General features: G+C 24.6%; 1 protein-coding gene across 4 annotated transcripts in view; it reads left to right on the forward strand.

The window, feature by feature from the left end:
- Positions 1-18598, forward strand: part of LOC126905893 (dopamine D2-like receptor) — a 148700-nt gene that overhangs the window by 86759 nt on the left and 43343 nt on the right. For all 4 annotated transcript variants that reach the window (XM_050686014.1, XM_050686016.1, XM_050686015.1 and 1 more), the window contains exon 2: positions 6899-7008. In XM_050686014.1, coding sequence (XP_050541971.1) covers positions 6899-7008 — 110 coding nt within the window. The remainder of the gene's footprint in view (positions 1-6898; positions 7009-18598) is intronic.

Consider the following 18598-nt stretch of genomic DNA (forward strand, 5'->3'; position numbering starts at 1 on the left):
AAATTTACTTTTTCAACATAACTTTTGAAAATGTTCCGGAAGGTCTGACACTTTTATATATATCTTAATTTAAAGCTAATGTAATATAATTTAATTTGAAAAAAAAAATTTGACCTCTGGACTTGTCTTCACGGCGAAAATGTGTATCGAATGCTATTTTTGTGTGAAAATTTTCGATTTTATTATTTATATTACATTTAACTTTATAATGCTATAACTTATTGAAAAGTTTATGGATCCACACAATTTTTTTATGAGAAATAATATTTTTTAATAAACCCTTTTTCATTCGACATACTTTATCTTAATCGAGATATTAATAAGGAACCAGCAGATCAAGTAGCTTTTGGAATAAAACACCAATTTTTTTAAAATTAAACACTATCTAAAGATTTGCATCGAAGCGTTTATTTTTGATAGTGATTTTAATCACTGTCAGATATCATTATACTTGATCCATCTATGCCACGTCACCACTGTGCCGCGACCCCCCTGTGCTGGGTTTTTTTTTAGTTGGATCAATACCAACTATATAAAATAGTTCAATATGTATGCTGAAATTAAAATAAATAAAATTTGTACCCTTGTAAGGGATAAGGCAAAGACTTAAAAATATTTAATAACTCAAAAATCGAGAAATAAATAATATTTAAATAGAAAAAACAAAATGCTATACTTAATTATATTTTAGAAGAAATCAAAAGAAACAAGTTTTACATGTTGGCTAATTCAAAACTATTTTAAAATAATGTAAAATGTAATAAAAATAATATTATCATGAACATTCCCAAAAATATTTTCGAAAAAGATTTATTCTCAATTAAAAATGGCCTTAACCTATAGTTTTGCTACTCTTCAAATTTTATTGTTTTTTGTTATAAATTGTATACAATCCTCCAATCTCCTAGCTAAAATATTTGTGCTGTACAATGCGAATTGCATTTACAGTTTCTCCTTTTGACTCATCTGCTTTTTATGTTGTTAATTATATTTTCTTTTTAAACATTTTAATATCAATAAATCACAGATAATATGCTGTTATGTCTAACATTTCATATAATGATGAATATATAGAGAATAAGTTAAAATTGTCTAATACTACACCGACAAATTTTGTGGTGTTTTTTATTTCTAACGTGTAATCACAGGATAAATAAAATCTTACCTATTCCATATTTTAATTAGCACCTCTTAATAAATTTTATCCAACTGAGAACATATTCATCTACATACTTACATAATTATGCAAGTCCGTGCACCATAAATCAGTATTTACTATCAACCTTACTTCGCACTCGCATGCAACCCACACAATGGGGTTCGGTTACAAAAATGTTCTATGTTGCTGAAGGAGCAATATTCACATCAAAACTCTATTCGAAAAGGTCCAATAATACTTTTAAACAATATTTACGTGTAATTTTTTTAGTGCATTGTGCTCGTGAATAACAAAGCAGCACATATTTTTTAAATCACGGAATGGATACAGATTTTAAAGAGCTACTTTAAATTTCACATAATCTAGCTTAAAATTATGTCTTCCATAGTGATCAGTACACCTTACGTATACAAAATGATTAATTAAATATCATTCACACAACACCTTTAAAAATACGAATTTTTTTTTAATTATTTCTTTTTAGAAGTTAATAAAATCTTGCGTTCTATAATTTTTTGGTCCACTTTCCCCTTTAAAATATTATGAAATTAATTAATTTAAATAAAAATATACACACTTAACTGTCTTAAAAAGACAAAAATGAATGGTCATTAATAAATTTTGAACCAATAATTCAAAGAATATTTAGCATTTTTACACTAAGGCTTGTGGAGTAATGCAGTTCATAAATACCTAGAGATAAATAAACCCACGCTTCACCTCCAATCAAAAGTACAAATCTAAAAATTCAATACGGTTAGAGTATACCATAAATTTACCTGTATATTTGTATAAAGGTTGGATAAATATATATATATATATATTTATCACAAGACTTATGCTTTCTTGAAAATACCGAGTGGGACACCGTGTATTATTGAGAAAATATTGTGTGTATAAAATCAGTCACAAACCGTGGTTGTGCTCAAAATCTTGTTTTAAAAATTATCGCAATCAAAAATAGGATTTTTGGTAGTGATTTTGGAATAATTTAATTGTTTTTTTGTTTATACTTTTAAACAGTTTAAAAGTTTTTTTAATATTTAATTTTTGATATTTTGTTTACAAAGTTAACAGTTGATTTATTATTTAAATAATACTATTTTTTTAAATTGTAATAAATCTATGAAAAATTGAATTTATAGTTTTATATTTAATTTATGTAAAAAAATACAAATTGCTCTCAGATCTTATAATTTATTTAATCACTTTTTTATTTATGTCACCTGTAGTAACAAACATTAAAACTAATGTTAGATTAATTAAAAAAATAAAGAGAACACAAAGTTATGTTGCGCGGATACCCGATGTTGATACGTTGTTGTCGGGGAAGTCTAATTTTGCTGCGATAAAGTGCTATAAGGTCACTATGGCACTCATCGTGTTAAAGAAAGGCACCCATTGGCAATAGTTAAATTAGCCTTAATTAATATTCTAATTTAGTTATGATTTTAATAATTGACGTAGTTTTGTTATGTCATTATGTTGTTTCATTTTGATCTCGGTTCTTGTCACGTTTGAATAAACGTCGTGAACAGTCAGATAATGAAGTTGTATACATTTTTTTAATTAAAGGATTTTTATTTAAAAAGAAAATTATTGCAACCATTTTTTTTACTTTTAAAGATAATTCGTGAAGCATAGTTAATCAATTGCCTTGTATGCATCCACTGTATGCTTTTTCTGACGCGTCTAAAAATTCATATAATATATGGTAACAATTTCGTCATCGCACATAATTTCTCACGAAACTGTTTTAACTATTTAATGTATGTAGCTTTCTCTATTATCAAACCATTCTTTACAAGTATCTTCTGGTTCACCCCACGCCAAATTGAAGTGCCATAAATTTTGAATAAACAATTTTGTCTTCATTATGACTGGTCCTCATAAACCTATCGCGTCGTACATAATTGCTATTTCTGATAGTATTTTACGCTTAGTTAAATTGGTTCTAACCTTATTATATATAAATTAATTAATATATAAGTACATTCTTGTTCGGATCCCAGGAAGATCTAAGTATTTTTCTTACTGTTATCTCGATTATCTGTACATCATTAGTTGTATGATCTATTGCGTTTCTTATATTATCGCCTTTGTTTGAAATTCATTTATAAAACACAATAGCTGCTCGCTTAAATACTCCAATAAGTTCGTTGCATAACTGGACTGCTGAAATAACTGTTACAACGCCTTCTAAATATATATATATACATGTAAAATTTGTTTTTAATTGCCGCGCACGTTAACGAGTAATCTTTTTCCATTTGCTCGACTAATACTTTTAAGCAGACTACCACCTGGAACGACAAATGCTCTAATCCGTACGATTCAGTTGTCAACCTATAATATTAAAATAGTAATGTAGACTCAACTCCGCATAATATCCTTTGATAATCGGTTTTTACCGGCGCTGTATTAATTTGGTGATATATTTTTAGCATCAACATAAAGCCAAAAAACTATTAATTTTTGAAGTGAAATTTTTTTACAAAGGGTCTAAAAATATTTATTATCGCGCATCACGATGACGACAAACGTAATTTCAAATAATTTGTTATTGTGCATAACAAAATTAAACAAAAATACACAATACATGCAATTTTCATACTTTTATTTGGTTTCACGGAACCGATTTCTGTCATGGATACGACAAAAAACATAGATTGTATTTAATTGAAAAAATTGCCCTCTTTTCATTGTTCCCTGTAAATGGAAGAAATTCCCCCAAAAAATAATATTTAAAAAATCTGTAAACTTCGACATTTTTAAAAATTTTTGCTTTGATACAATCCCGAGAAGGTATCCATTTTACCATGATGTGTTTATTTATTTATTAAATTTTTTGTGTCTGTTACTACTTTATCTCAGCTCTTACAAGATCGATTTTTCTCAACGATATGTAAAAAATATAACAATTCGTATCTAGTTACTACGTATCATTACTCTCGAAATTTGAAAATTTTTCTCACGTTCCTTATAAATCGTAAAAATTTCCACAAAAATTGTGATTTTCAAAATCGATAAATATTCATATATTTAAGTCAAATTATAACTAAATTAAAAATATTATTAATTTAAAAAACTAAAAAATATTAAACTCAAAGCCACAAAAAATTAATGAAAAGTCGCGGAATCGTATTTTGGAAACAANTAAGTAAAATTAAAACTATATTAAAAATATTATTAATTTAAAAAAACTAAAAAATATTAAAAATATTAAACTCAAAAGCCACAAAAAAATTAATGAAAAGTCGCGGATACGTATTTCGGAAACAATGTTACCATTATCAACGCTAAACACATACTGACACCCCGACTAGAAAAAACTCCCTTATATACCCCTAGTGACCTTATCACCTAGTGACGTTATCACTAAGTAATATTATCACATTTTGCCAGTTTACACAAGTTTAATAATGAATTTTTCAGTGGGCCAAGATCCCAATTAACTAAATTGTTTTTATTTTTAAACATTTCTATTGCTTCTCTGATACTAAGTTCTTTGTAATTATTTACGTTTTTAATTAGTTTTATGGTTTTAATTGATCACAAGTGATAAATTTTTATTATATCCATATATTTTAAACTATTTTTTTTTTAAATTGTCATAACTACTTAAAAAAATGAATGAATTAAAAAAAATTTTTTTTATAAACTTCTTATATATTTTGCTCTTCTTTAGTATAAATTATTTGAAAATCTGACCCTTTAATTGCACACAGGGGATTCTAAATAGGAATTTTGCATGAAAAGTTAAAATTATTTTACCGAGGAATATATAAAATTAAGAAATACCATAAAGAATTTTCATATAAAATTATTGGTTTAAAAGGAATCAAGTGGTTAATATTAATGGAATCACTTTGTATAAATCAATTTTATACCTTTTATAATTTCTCTGTGAAAATTACAATTCAAAATATTGAATATATATTTCCTACTAAATGTAATTTTAAAAATATGTAGTTATTCATACATTGTACTAATAAATCATTAGACTTTTAATTAGAATGTAATTAATAAGAAAGTAGAAGTTGATATTCAACAATTTCTTCTAAAAATTAAACGTCATCTACAAATTTGAATAAAAGTTTTTTATAATATTGATTTTAATACTTATCAATACTTATGTACTAGTTCTAACTATTCCACGTTTCCACTGTGCCAGGACCCCCCACCCACTATACTGGTTATTTTTTTAATATCTACTTTAATATTATATTTGAAAAAAAAAATAGTAAAAATTTAGATTTAACTACGACGTATCTCTGACCACATACTTAATGAATTCGTCACAGTATGATAATCGAGTAGCTTTTTTAACTCCAGGAAATTGGATTAATAAATATCATTAACTGTAACAAAACCAAAAATTATTAAATCTATGACAAATAGATTTATTAGCATTTTCACTTAATTTATACGGTTGATACAATAAAGAAAAAAGCCTCAAATTATTTTTCATACGACATTTACGACATTATATCAATTATAATTATACATGGATATGTGTAATGTCCTGTATGGATGTCATTTTTCAATATCCAAGCGTTATTAGAGAGCAATAAGCCTTTTGAACTTGTCAAATAAATTATTATAGTATTTAATGTTATTAATAAATTAAGGTTTAAGCGATTTCATTAAAAATGTCAAAACTTTGGTTATGAAGAATGATATTATATGAGATACAGTTTTATAAGGATAAATAATTTATCTTTGTAAACATTTAACAATAATTATAAATAATATATATATATATATGGTAAAATTTAACGGCAATAAAGTTTTCAACTCCTAAGATTATTATAAAATTAAAAATATAACTTCTAGTATAGGCACTAGGCCATCATTCTAGTGATGTACTTGTAAATTTTACTTTGATGTTTAATTTTACAATATACATATAAAGTAATTGAGTATTAAACTGAGGTATTATAATAATAACTAATGAATTTATGCTTGATTTATCTTTATTTTTTATACAGATAACAACATATCTTTTTTATTATATTATATCATTTTAAATGACTCATAGTCAAAACAATCATTAAAGAAATCTAAAAAAAACTGAGCGTAAATCGATAAATATTGTTAACATACTATATTGCAAAAACGATGGTTAACTATAATCTTTATAACATTTTAACAACTCCGCATTATGCTATTAGTGTGCTATCCTCATTTTTAAGACTTTATAATTAACCGTAGCATTAACTCTATGTTAACGCTTTTTTAATTCATTTAAGATGGTATCAAATTAACCGTGCTATTAATTCTGATAAAAATAATGATACCATTCAAAGATTATTACCACTAAAAAGTCAAAAGAGTTCCAATATATTTTTAACTCGTTTATTATGAAAAGTAATGTTTACTTATTATATCAATACTCAGTTATTTTTTAACTGAGTTTAAAATCGATACAAGATAAATACAAGTTATCAGTTGCTGGTCTAAACGATTTTCTTTGAGACTAAAGTTAGTTGTTCAGTTTGGTTTAAGACTAGAAAGGTATGAAAATAGCTAAAGTTTACTATAGAATACTTAGTGTTAACTTTTGTACGTGATTTCGCAATTTTTCTTAAAACAAGATTGTGACTTTTTCCATACCTATAAATAACAATGTTTTGAAAATAGAGCTTCCTACTGTTTCAAACTTGATACAAATTGATTCATTGTTATTAGACGTGTGCGCTTACACTTTAAAATATATTTAATTTATTATTTTTTCAGGTGAACGGTAAATGGGGCTTACCACCGTTTGTTTGTGATTTCTATATAGCCATGGACGTAATTTGTAGCACATCATCTATATTCAATTTAGTCGCAATTAGTATAGACAGGTATTTATTTATTTATAAATTTAACCCTTACACTTACTCTTGTGTTGAATTTTTAATAACTACAGAATAATTAACAGTCTTGTTACCAAATTTAATTATCTAAAACAACAAATCACATATATTAAGTTTAAATATACATTTTTCCCTTAAACAATGAATATACAAGATTTTATTGTAAATTTTTATTATTCAATTTATAAATTTACATCGATATTTTACAAAAATATCAGGTTACATTAATAAACAGAATAATGTTTAGTAAATTTCCTAGTCAGTGAAAACTAGGTCGCTGGAATGTCGGGAAAATTCACGATGTGTCACTGCTCGTGTTTTGTGTACATGTTTATTTAAAAAAACAGTAGCACAACTAGGGAGTAAGTCGGCTAAGGGATACTTTGGACCCACCAAGGTTCAGAGCCACCGATATACTATCTGATATAATAATATTAAAATTTAGAAATTTATACGTAATAAAAATTCTTAAAAATGTATATAAAGACAACCTCAAATTGAATGGGACCTACTCGATTCAAATATTTCTGTGTTACAATGTTAAAAACCAAATGAAATAACCACTGTTTCAGTCAAGTTTCTGTTTTTTGAACTGAATCAACTTTTAATTTTTATATATGTATTGTAATTGATTCATGGAGTCAATTTGTCCAGTCGTAACCGTTGTTCCTAATTCAAAAATAAAAACACAATATTCATTATGAAGTTATAACATATAATCTATATATTCATTATTTTTGCATATTCTTTTCAAAGAATATTGTTTATCATTTTAATATATATATACACACATATATATTTCGGATAAAAAAAAAAAATTAATATCGGTTTTACATAAAAACAACAACTATCATAGTAAATTTTTAAGGGAATAATAATAAAAATAATAATAAGTAAAATAAATGTTTATCTTTTAAAATGGATTTTAATCTTCAGTAACCCTATTTTCTTTCCTCTTATTATTTGTCAAGATTCAAAGCAATTAAGAAAATCACTGTTTACTATAGAAAGAGTGACTCAATAAAGTAAAAAACAGCTACCTTATTCAAATTTTTTTTTAATCCTTCTTAGTTTATATTTTTCAGAGGGAAAATATATGTAGTAACATTATTTTATACGTTAATTGATTACAAAGTAAATATTTTTATACAATACTATTGAATTATTATTCACTATTTATATTATTTTTAACAACGGTACCTAAAATATCATTTTGTCTATCTTTCGTTAAGATAGATTGATAAATAAAAAAATAAATAAATCTATTCTAACCAAGTATATTTTTAAAAAACTGGTCATATGTAGTTTGAACACAAATATAATCGAATTCTCTTTCCTTTCTCTTTAGAGTATTTTTAATGTTCATACATTATCTTCATTTTATAAACTTAATTCATTTAATGACGTTCATTAAATATTATTTTTCTTAATGAGTTTTTGTTGATATATTGAACGAAATACTCAATTGTTGTATATATAACAATCAAAAGGACTGTTATGCGTATTTTATAACAAGGAGAGTCTAAAACTATCAGTATTACTAGTCACAATGAAACCCTATCAGAATTATTTCAATTATATCTCCTTAAAATAATTATTAACAGCCATGGAAAGAACGCGTTTGTATAAATGTGTTAATTTTATATAAACTATATACAAATGCGTTCAATTTTTCGAAAATAAACTTAATAATTTAGTTGTTTTAGATACCTTAATTTTATTTTTTTAATTCTCAAACAAAATCATCTAACAATAAATCTCCTATTCTGGCAGGGGCTTTATGCACCTACTATTTTTTTCCGATTCTTGAAAGATAATTATTAGAAGTGAAAAACAAAAAAATAAAGTCTTGCTATGCTAAGGGGTGGGTAGCAATTTTTAGTGAGTGTTATTGCGAATGCATTATTTAAAAAAAATAAACTTTGAATGCAAATGCATTCGTTTTTTAGATGAATTCACCAAACTATACGCAAAAAAAGAAAATTTTAATAAATTTCTTTATTATTTTAGTTTTTTCATTAGTTCTAAAAGAAAAGCTCTCTGTCATGAACTTGAACTTGAATTAGTTCATTTTTAAGAAGATCTTTCTCATCACTGTATTTTTCTAATAACATGGATTTAAAAGAAAGACTTTTATTTAAAAAGAAGTATAAAATAATTCCTTTCTCATTATTTACAAATATTAGCTATCAAAGTCGTCTTTCTAGAATTTAAAAAGCTCTATGTTTAATACTATTTTTTTTTTACAATAACACTTTGTTTTATACAAAAATTTTTAATCGTATGATCTTTGAACAATGCTATTAAGAAATGAGGTGCTATGGAAATAATGTAACGTTTTTAATGGCAGCATCCACATAGACGAGCCAGTTGGCGGCTACCTTAACGGCTTGCATTTGAATAAAGACTTTTTATTATGATTGTGAAAAGCGCACACTTCATTTCCTTTAAAGCTTCTTTTAAAGAAACGTGGACGGGTTAAGATATTACAGTTGAATAATTTTATTGAAAAAATGAAGTAGTAACGAGAAAAAAATAAAATCAGTTTTTATTCATGTAATGTAATTTAGTACAAAGTATTTCAAATCTCATGGCCTATAAATTTTATTTTTGGTGTAATACCATATGTATTGTATGTGTAGTATCCTAATAATAAGCTTGTACAGATTTATTTTGGTAAAGTTTTATGTTATAAAAGTGAAATTTAATACTTGAAATCATTTTAATTATTATCTGAGAGTTTACAATGTGTTAATTTTACTTAACCACTGTGCAAGGTAAAATATTCCTAGAACTATTGCTAATATTACATTCAATAGATTTCGATATGAATTATAAATTCTTAATCTTTAATTTTTTCATTTCTAGTTATTCATTATAGCTGAACATGTACAAAAGAAAGTCCATCAATACATTTCCATTATTCTTTAAGTCCTTTATCCTCCTTGAAACTATACGATTATTAGTCACGTATTAATTCTACTAAATTTGACAATTGTATACAATTATCTATAAGTCAATTGCTCTAAGGTCTTCTTGATAACTACATACACGCTACATCCCAAGCATGTGACACTTTTAAGATTCATGTCTTATCATAGAACAAAGCATTTTTTCTCTTAATATTAATTGCCAATTAATCGACTAATGTTTTTGTCAATTTTTTTTTTGACGACAATCGTAATTAAGTCTACATAATTTAATAAGTTGTTCAAAAGAGTCATTTTTATATCCAATTACTTTGGATGTTATTCTCAAAATTCGAAACTTCAAAATAACAAAAATAAATTTTAAAAGCTATCAAGTAAACACATGAGAATTATCATAAGTTATTATTTATAACTAAAATTTCGCAATCAAAAAACTAAAAGATACTATGACTTTTTAGGAAAAATGTCAACATATTTATCGTATTATGTAGAGCTAAAACTTTTTAATTAAAATTCAGTAATAAAATATTTAAACTCTTCATTTTTTCGTAAAAAACCGTTGAGATTTTAGTAGTTAAAAATTATAACTAAAAAAAGTAAGTTTTGTAAAAATCCGATTTATTAGATCTTAGTCCATAATTATTTCAAACTATAAAAAAATATTCAATTTCTAATGAAATAATTTGTTACTGGAATTGTTATAGTTATTGTATTCGGAAATTTTTGTGTTAAAATACATAAAATAATAGAATAGAATTTCCATTTAGAATTTAAACACTAATTAAGTTTCTATAAAATTACCCTCATTATTTTAGATGGAATATAAAAACTACTAGTTTAATTTAAAAAAAATGTCATAACCCTATAAATAATATTTTGAAACACAATAATTGTACAATTATTGTAGTTTTTTATTATTATATATAATTATTCTAGAATATATTTTTTAATATTGTACACATTTTTCAGAATTATATTGAGATAATACTGTTGAAGGATATAACTTTAGCAGAAAAATAATTTCACTGATTAATGCAGAATCTGAACCGAAATGATCGGAAACATTAGTGAAATAATATACCATAAGGTTCAATTATGGACAAAAAAAAATATTTTCTCAGTAAAATACAATTCCACAAACTATGTTTTTAATATAAAATTTCAAATCTTATTTCTTATACAGCTTACGTTCTTCTTCATATTTCCATATTATAATTATTATTTTTATTTTATAAAATAGTTTGTAATACTATTGCTTTAATCATAAGAAAACTATTTTTAATAAGAATAATTATAAATTAAAAAAAGTTTTTTTATATTCTAAATATATAGAAATAACGTGATCAGTTATTAAAATTTTTATATTTTACTTCAACAATAATAATTATTAATGTGAATTATTCACATTTTTGGAAATTAATTTGAATCTATAGATTGTAAGCTATCATAATATTATAAACTATTTAATAAATTTGTATTTTAACTATTAAAAAATTATATGCAACTTCAGAAAATCAAAATATAACAATTTGTCTTAAATTACGAATAATAACTTTTAAGAGAGAACGTTAAACAGAAATAGATAAATAATTAAATATATCAAATATATGATACCGTATTTTAAATTCATACCTTTTAAAATAATCATGTACAAATATTGTTTATGATTCTCGTTTTATCAAATAAAATCTATGGTTCAAATCTATTCAAACATTCTATCTATAGACCAATAAAGTTCAATTATTTTCATTTAGTGTTATTATTTTTGCCTTTAAATAAACGTGTACATTAGCAATAACACTAATCTGAAATATTTTGGAAAATCAAACTAGCTTTTATTTGACCATTAATATTATAATAATATAGGTTATATTAAAATACATATATTCCAAAGTCACATAAGAGAATTTATACTTTAAACTTCAAATAGTTTAATCATTTTTAGAATTGTATAAATAGTTTTTAATGAAACCCATTTTAAATAAAAATTATGACCAAAACTGTAGGAGAAGATAGAAATGAAAAAAAAACGAAATTCTAATTTATATTGTAAGTATGACTGTAAGTTTAAAGCTTTAAAAATCTATAAAATAAGCATACGAATATACATTAAAAACTTATGAAATATGCAATAAACATTTAAATTTTAAGCACACGCATAATCTTGGAGATCACCATTTTATTCTGTGAACTCCTCCCCCGTTTATAAAAAAAATATGAAAATTACTTGTTAATTTATGTAAAAATATTTTTAAGGAGAGGAGAAATTAAGTTAGATCGATATTTTTTGATTTTGATAAGTATAATATAAATAATCATTAATGAATATATCCCGCCTATTATGATAGTTCATTGCTTTATTAAAGATTTTTAAGGAAACATACACGAGAAAAATGTACGCTAATTCTTTTTTAAAAAAAATGAAGAATTTCTTCATTGTGTAATTATTTTTGTTTTGGATGTTTATTATTCTTCCCTCTATACCTTTATTATACTTCTGAAACAAATTACTATAACCTACTTTAAACAGTTTTTATGTATAAAAAATTATGTATCACATAAGTAGAAGATTCTAAATGAGTGTTTTAGATAAACTTTTAAAGATTTAAGTTATAATACATACACGACTCATTATTCAGTAGTCTATAAATTATTGTCTATTAGTCATAAAATTAAATATATAAATTTCATGTCAATCCATTAAACTATTCAAAGAAATATGTCTAAAAATGCATTGGTACAAATGTAATGTAATAAGTATAAGAAATTCGTTAGTTGTGACAAATCATCTGTTTTAAGTAAAATAATATTTATTAACTAATACACAACTGAGTAATAAATAGATGACAGTAAAAGTTCGTGACACTTCTTGCATATATTGATGAATTAAATTTAATACAAAAGGGCATAAAAACTATCAATTCGATCCACAACCCCTTGACTCTATGAACTTTCAAAAATTGTAAGAAGTGGCTCGACAAATTAATAATTTCACACAGAAAATGGAAGCATATTTATTTTCAACCTTACTTCTAGGTTTAAAGTTAAATATAACGAGTATATAAATTAAGTAGAGAACCAGAAAAGATAAGTAATCTCTAGAATAAAATATTATTTAAATAAATAAAAAAATTGTTCAAAGTTTATACGCAGTTACCCAGCTCAGTCCAATCTTTGAGTGGGTTACCTGTGTAGTCAATATAAATAAAGACTATCTTGCATAGATAGAAAATCCACTTGTAGTCCCTATACTACTCGAGGTATTTATTGACACGACTCACAGTTAGCACAAACTTAGATAACTACAGGTACGAGAAGCGTTATTGATAATTTATGTGTGATAATTAATCACATTAATTCTATTTCCAATTATTATTATATTAATAAATTTTTAAACATCACTTTGTTTTTCTATATTTTACATCTTCTCATAAAACTCTCGTACTCGTATTCCAAGAAAAAATTATATTATATCATTTTAATCAATAAAAGTATAATAAATCAATTATTCTCATGCTCATACAAGACCAACCAAGAACTAATTTTATATATCATATTAATCATAGAAAACTACCATTTACATATTCATTCATTTTTTTGAGATACTATATTTGACTCTTCTAAACTCCCTCATTTATTAAAGTTACAAGGACAAGATAACTTAAGGAAAATAATGTTTCAATTATTAATAATCAATACTATTTTTATGCAGTTTCAACTTTAAAAGTTTAATAGTGTATATAGATTTTTAGACATTTATAACAGAATAATTTATAAAACCACCCTTCAGTTTTAAGCATTAATATTCATGAAAATTTGAATAATTTATATAGAATTATTTTAAGACTTGAGTTCATACATCCAATAAATCTTATTCTTCCAAATAATACGCTGTACTTTCAATGAAAAAGTTTAAGACATAATTTAGTAATTTTCAAGTCATGTCGTATAATTAATCAAACAAAAGTATTTCGAATTCCTTTTTAACTTACCTTTTTAGTGATCAGTCCATGCTAAGCTTGAAAAACTATGTAATGACTCGCAATCGATGGTAAAATTATGTTTTCACAAAATAACACAAAAAATTAATATTATAACTCCTTATATGCTATAGTACGTTTTATGTCCATAACATTTGTACATCATATAAATTATATACTTGGTCAACTAGGTTAAGCTGCCTAATCAAAATCAGCAAATTTGTTTAAAAAATCTAATGTATAGAAGATTGTTTCCAAAAGGTGACAGCGAGTATCGTAAATTAAATTATAGGTATCAAAACCGGCACAAAAAAATTTTTTTTTATAATATTAGAAAATCTGCCAGTAATACTAAACCAAAATATCAAGTTGTTCTTGGTGATTACCCAGAAATATTGCTAAATTAAAATAGATATAGAAATAGGATACTATTACTTTTAGAAATACCCTTGAAACCCTAATTAAATATTTAATCTTTTCAGACTTGACCAATCCCTTGAATCTCTTCTTCATGATTTTTAATAAACACTCTTTGCCTTTACGCATTTTTATATACGAATTGTATCTGAATAAAACTTTTTTCTTTACGTATATTAAGGTTTCGCATACGTGGTAACCGTAATGCTTAGTAATAAAATTGTAACAGCTGAATTGAGAATGTAATCTATGTGTATTAACTGCATATACATTTCTCAAAAGTAGCAGTATATGATCCTTGATTAAAAAATGATTATACTTTTATCAAGCACTCGCGTAAAGCATTACTGATTAGAATATCGATGTGTCAATTCAAATTTCTATCACTCACTTGTCTAGTACAAAAGCGATGCTCCTTCCTTTTATCCTTACAATATTCGTAGAAAAGCTTATTTTTTAATAAAAATGATATTTAAAAAACAAAATGAAATAATAAGTTATTTCTCAGACTTTCGTGGTGCTCCTAATAAAGTACATCAAACAAGATATGTAATTATAAGATTCTCAAATTTAGCAAGTAAAAGGAATAGGCGGGTAATAAAATGTAATTTCTTTGGTTTCTCAAAAAAAAAACTGTATAACTAATGATAACTGACGGATATAGGGTAAAATGTTAATTATCTATTTCTATCAATTTTTTCAGGGAGTAAAAATAAAGTTATAAATTATTATCATGTTAATGATGAAACAAACCAAAATGAACACTTAAATTAAAAAAACAAAATATTTTTCATCAAATGAATATTATTACTTGATACTACTGCTAATGGACTATCAAATCAAACTAAAATCAAAATTGAAAACTATTTCAGTTTTTCCTGTATCCTTCAATTATAAACTCATTATATTTTTGAATTGTTTAAGTTATAGTGTTTCAAACTTATTTTGTATCATGCCATATTGTGACAATTTAAAACCTTTGTTTCTACTTCTTACAAACTATCAGATCCATAAGACCGAGTTCCAACACGTCCAAGTGAATTCATTCATTCATTCGATGTAATTTTTTTTTTTACACAAAAGCAAGTATGTTTATGTTAAATGCGTAACACATCACAGTGATTTAATATTATCGTTAAAATTAAATGCACGGATTACTTGGAATTTAGATGACATACAATTCCATTTGTGAATTTTTATTGTAATGCAATGGAATAGCCTTTATAAATTCTCTAGTACTTTTTCATTCAGTTAAGGTAGCATTGTTAAATTGAAATTGAATGACTGTTTAACTTACTATTTGTTTTATAACAGCATACACTTCAATTTCGGTCAAGTAAACATATAACGATATGTCTACTCAAGGTTTGAAATATAATAAAAATAAAATTATTAACAAAATACTAAAGAAAACAATTATTTTCAATAACAGATGAAATAAAAACGACAGTTTTAAAACTTATGGATTCATGAAAAATATTCTTAAAAAACTTTTTATATATTTCAAAATGAAATATTTATATACTTGGTCATATTTTTGTAAACAAATTCTAGGGATATATTTAAATTATTTCTAAAATTACTTGAAAGTTCTTATATACCTGAAATACGTGACCGTAACAAAGGAACGCAAAGTCGCAAACAACACCCAAGTGGTATCCTTACCGACGACCCTTCTAATCTGTGTACTGATAATACATATATAAATATTATAGTAAGATAGTTGATATTTTTCACTTATAGGTGTTAAAAATTATAACAATTGTTGATTTTACAATTGTCAGAATGTACTTTTCAAGTAATTATATAAATTGGAAGTACTAGAAATAGGTATAAACAATAAAAATTTAATAATAGTAACGCATAATATCCTACGAACAAAACTTTGTAGACACGTTAAACTGATTTTTCGAATCTCTATTGGTAATATCAATGGAAATTCACTTATTAGCTACAAACATTTGTTTAACTAAAAATTGCCTATCAACCACAAAGTATCGTTATTGAAGATTATATTATCATTAAAAAGAAAAACTTTATTTTGATACTTTATGGAAAACCGATAAGAAATACCCATTAGAGAAAAAGTTTTTTCTTACATTTTCAAGGCCGTAATTCTCTACAAGATTATTCTAAATTTGATTAAAATTTTTAATAATCTTAGTACTACTGTGTAAATGACAGTATAACTTTATTAAGTATTAAGTAGACAAATCTAGAATGAATTGTTCGTAAAAATAATGGCATCGTCTTTTTGTGTAAGCATAAGATACTTAACTTACAAAAACTCTTTTGTGCAATCACTATATTAAGTAATTGAAATAGGTTATCAATAAAATTTAATAAGGCTTGAAAACATTCACGATCGTTACATAGAATTCTTAAGTAAGCTCTTGTTTTTATCTTTATGAAATACTTAAATTTATAGTTCATCCAAGACAAAGATTCTCTCAATTTAAATAGTATTAAATCCGAACAGTAACAAGACTTTACTTAATATTCATGCAAAATGTATACAACTCAACAAAACTGATAACCGTTGATGCAATTTAGATCATATCACTTATCTGACTAAAATTCGGAGATATAGTAGCATAATTTTTATCTTTTTAATATAAATATATATATATATATATATTTTATAATACACATTATATTTTCAATGTTTAAATTCTATCACCATATATATATATATATATATATATATATCTGATGTATAAACTCAACAATAGTACCGAACATGAATACCCAACATGCACTTATATTCCTTACTAACCATCCCCTCTATAATCGACCCGTATACGCTTCTAATGAGGTCCAATATCCACAAGAGAGAATCCATTTAACGGTCCGTTTACCCTGTTGCAACGTCCAGGATATTATGTAATGATATATTTGTACAAAAGGTAAGTTTAACGACCACCAACTACGATGGTCACTAGGCATGAAATTCACTTATATTGGATTAAGCAAAACCTATAGTAAAAATGTTACTGGTGTCTTATCGCAATTAAACTTAGTTTAAAAATCGTAATTAAAGTAGTTAAAAATTTCAAATAGTTTAACAAAACTTATAAACTGTTGCAGAAGTTAAAAAAAAATGTATAATACAAAGTGAAAAAACACCATTCATTTCCTAAAATTAAATTAATCGAACGTAGCAATCAAAATTATATTTATTACTCATATTTACTTATCACTTTAAATAATTAATCAAGAAATTTATTGTATAGTTTTACTATTATCCAGATATTATTCAATGTGTCTAGAATTCAACATTTGTGCACAACATAATTTTAAAAATTTACTCCCAAAAAATTTAACTCTTATAGAAATCTCGTTTTTATAACTTATTAGAAGTTACTAATTACTAGTTATTACATTAAGTTCCTACTTTCCCAAGAAAATTTATCCCATAAATGTACAATGCAATTAAGCAATACAAATTTAAAATCTTTTTCTTTAGAGTACGCTTACTAGTATTAGAAAAACAACTAGGTATATCAATAGTATATATTTCGCACAAGTGTGCTGATTTCACAGCAAAAGTTCGTTTGGAATGTCCATTAAATGTTAACAATAGGTGTTTTTATTCTTTATTTGCTACTAAATATTACCTTAGTAGAGTTCACCAAAACAAACATTAAACTAAATCATTAAATAAATATTTTTTAGATATTTAGCCATTAAGATAAACTCAATTTAAAATTTTTTGTATCCAATAAATTACATTTAATGATTTACAGACCCCAATCACACATGTAACTTGTTAGTATGTATAAAGAATTCATCAAGTATAAATTACACTTTTATATGCTAATACAATTGTATACAGGATAATTAATATAATATTTATAATATATTTAAGGATAACTTATAACACGTGTAAGAATTCGAAAGCCGCCCTAATTACAATTTTTTATCATGCCTAGATTAAAAAATTAATAGTCTAATAAAATTTTCATAATAATTTTTTTTTTTTTTAACAACAAATTAAGGCACGATTTTAACACAATAATATTAAATTTTAATAATATTCCATCCTAATTAATATGCCCTAATAATCAGTCATGGAAGATATATTGTATAAATTCAGAGAAATGTTTGTATTAAAGAAAAACTGATTTTTTTACCAAAAAGAAATAATAACGATTAACAAATGTTTAAAATATTATTAACCGTGAAAAATTTAATCTTTTAAAACTATTTTTTGTCTTGCATAATTTGTAATGTATTACAAGTTGTTGTAAT

Source organism: Daktulosphaira vitifoliae, unplaced genomic scaffold (genome assembly GCF_025091365.1).
Source record: "Daktulosphaira vitifoliae isolate Bord-2020 unplaced genomic scaffold, ASM2509136v1 Scaffold_4, whole genome shotgun sequence".
In the NCBI taxonomy this organism is placed as follows: Eukaryota; Metazoa; Arthropoda; class Insecta; order Hemiptera; family Phylloxeridae; genus Daktulosphaira; species Daktulosphaira vitifoliae.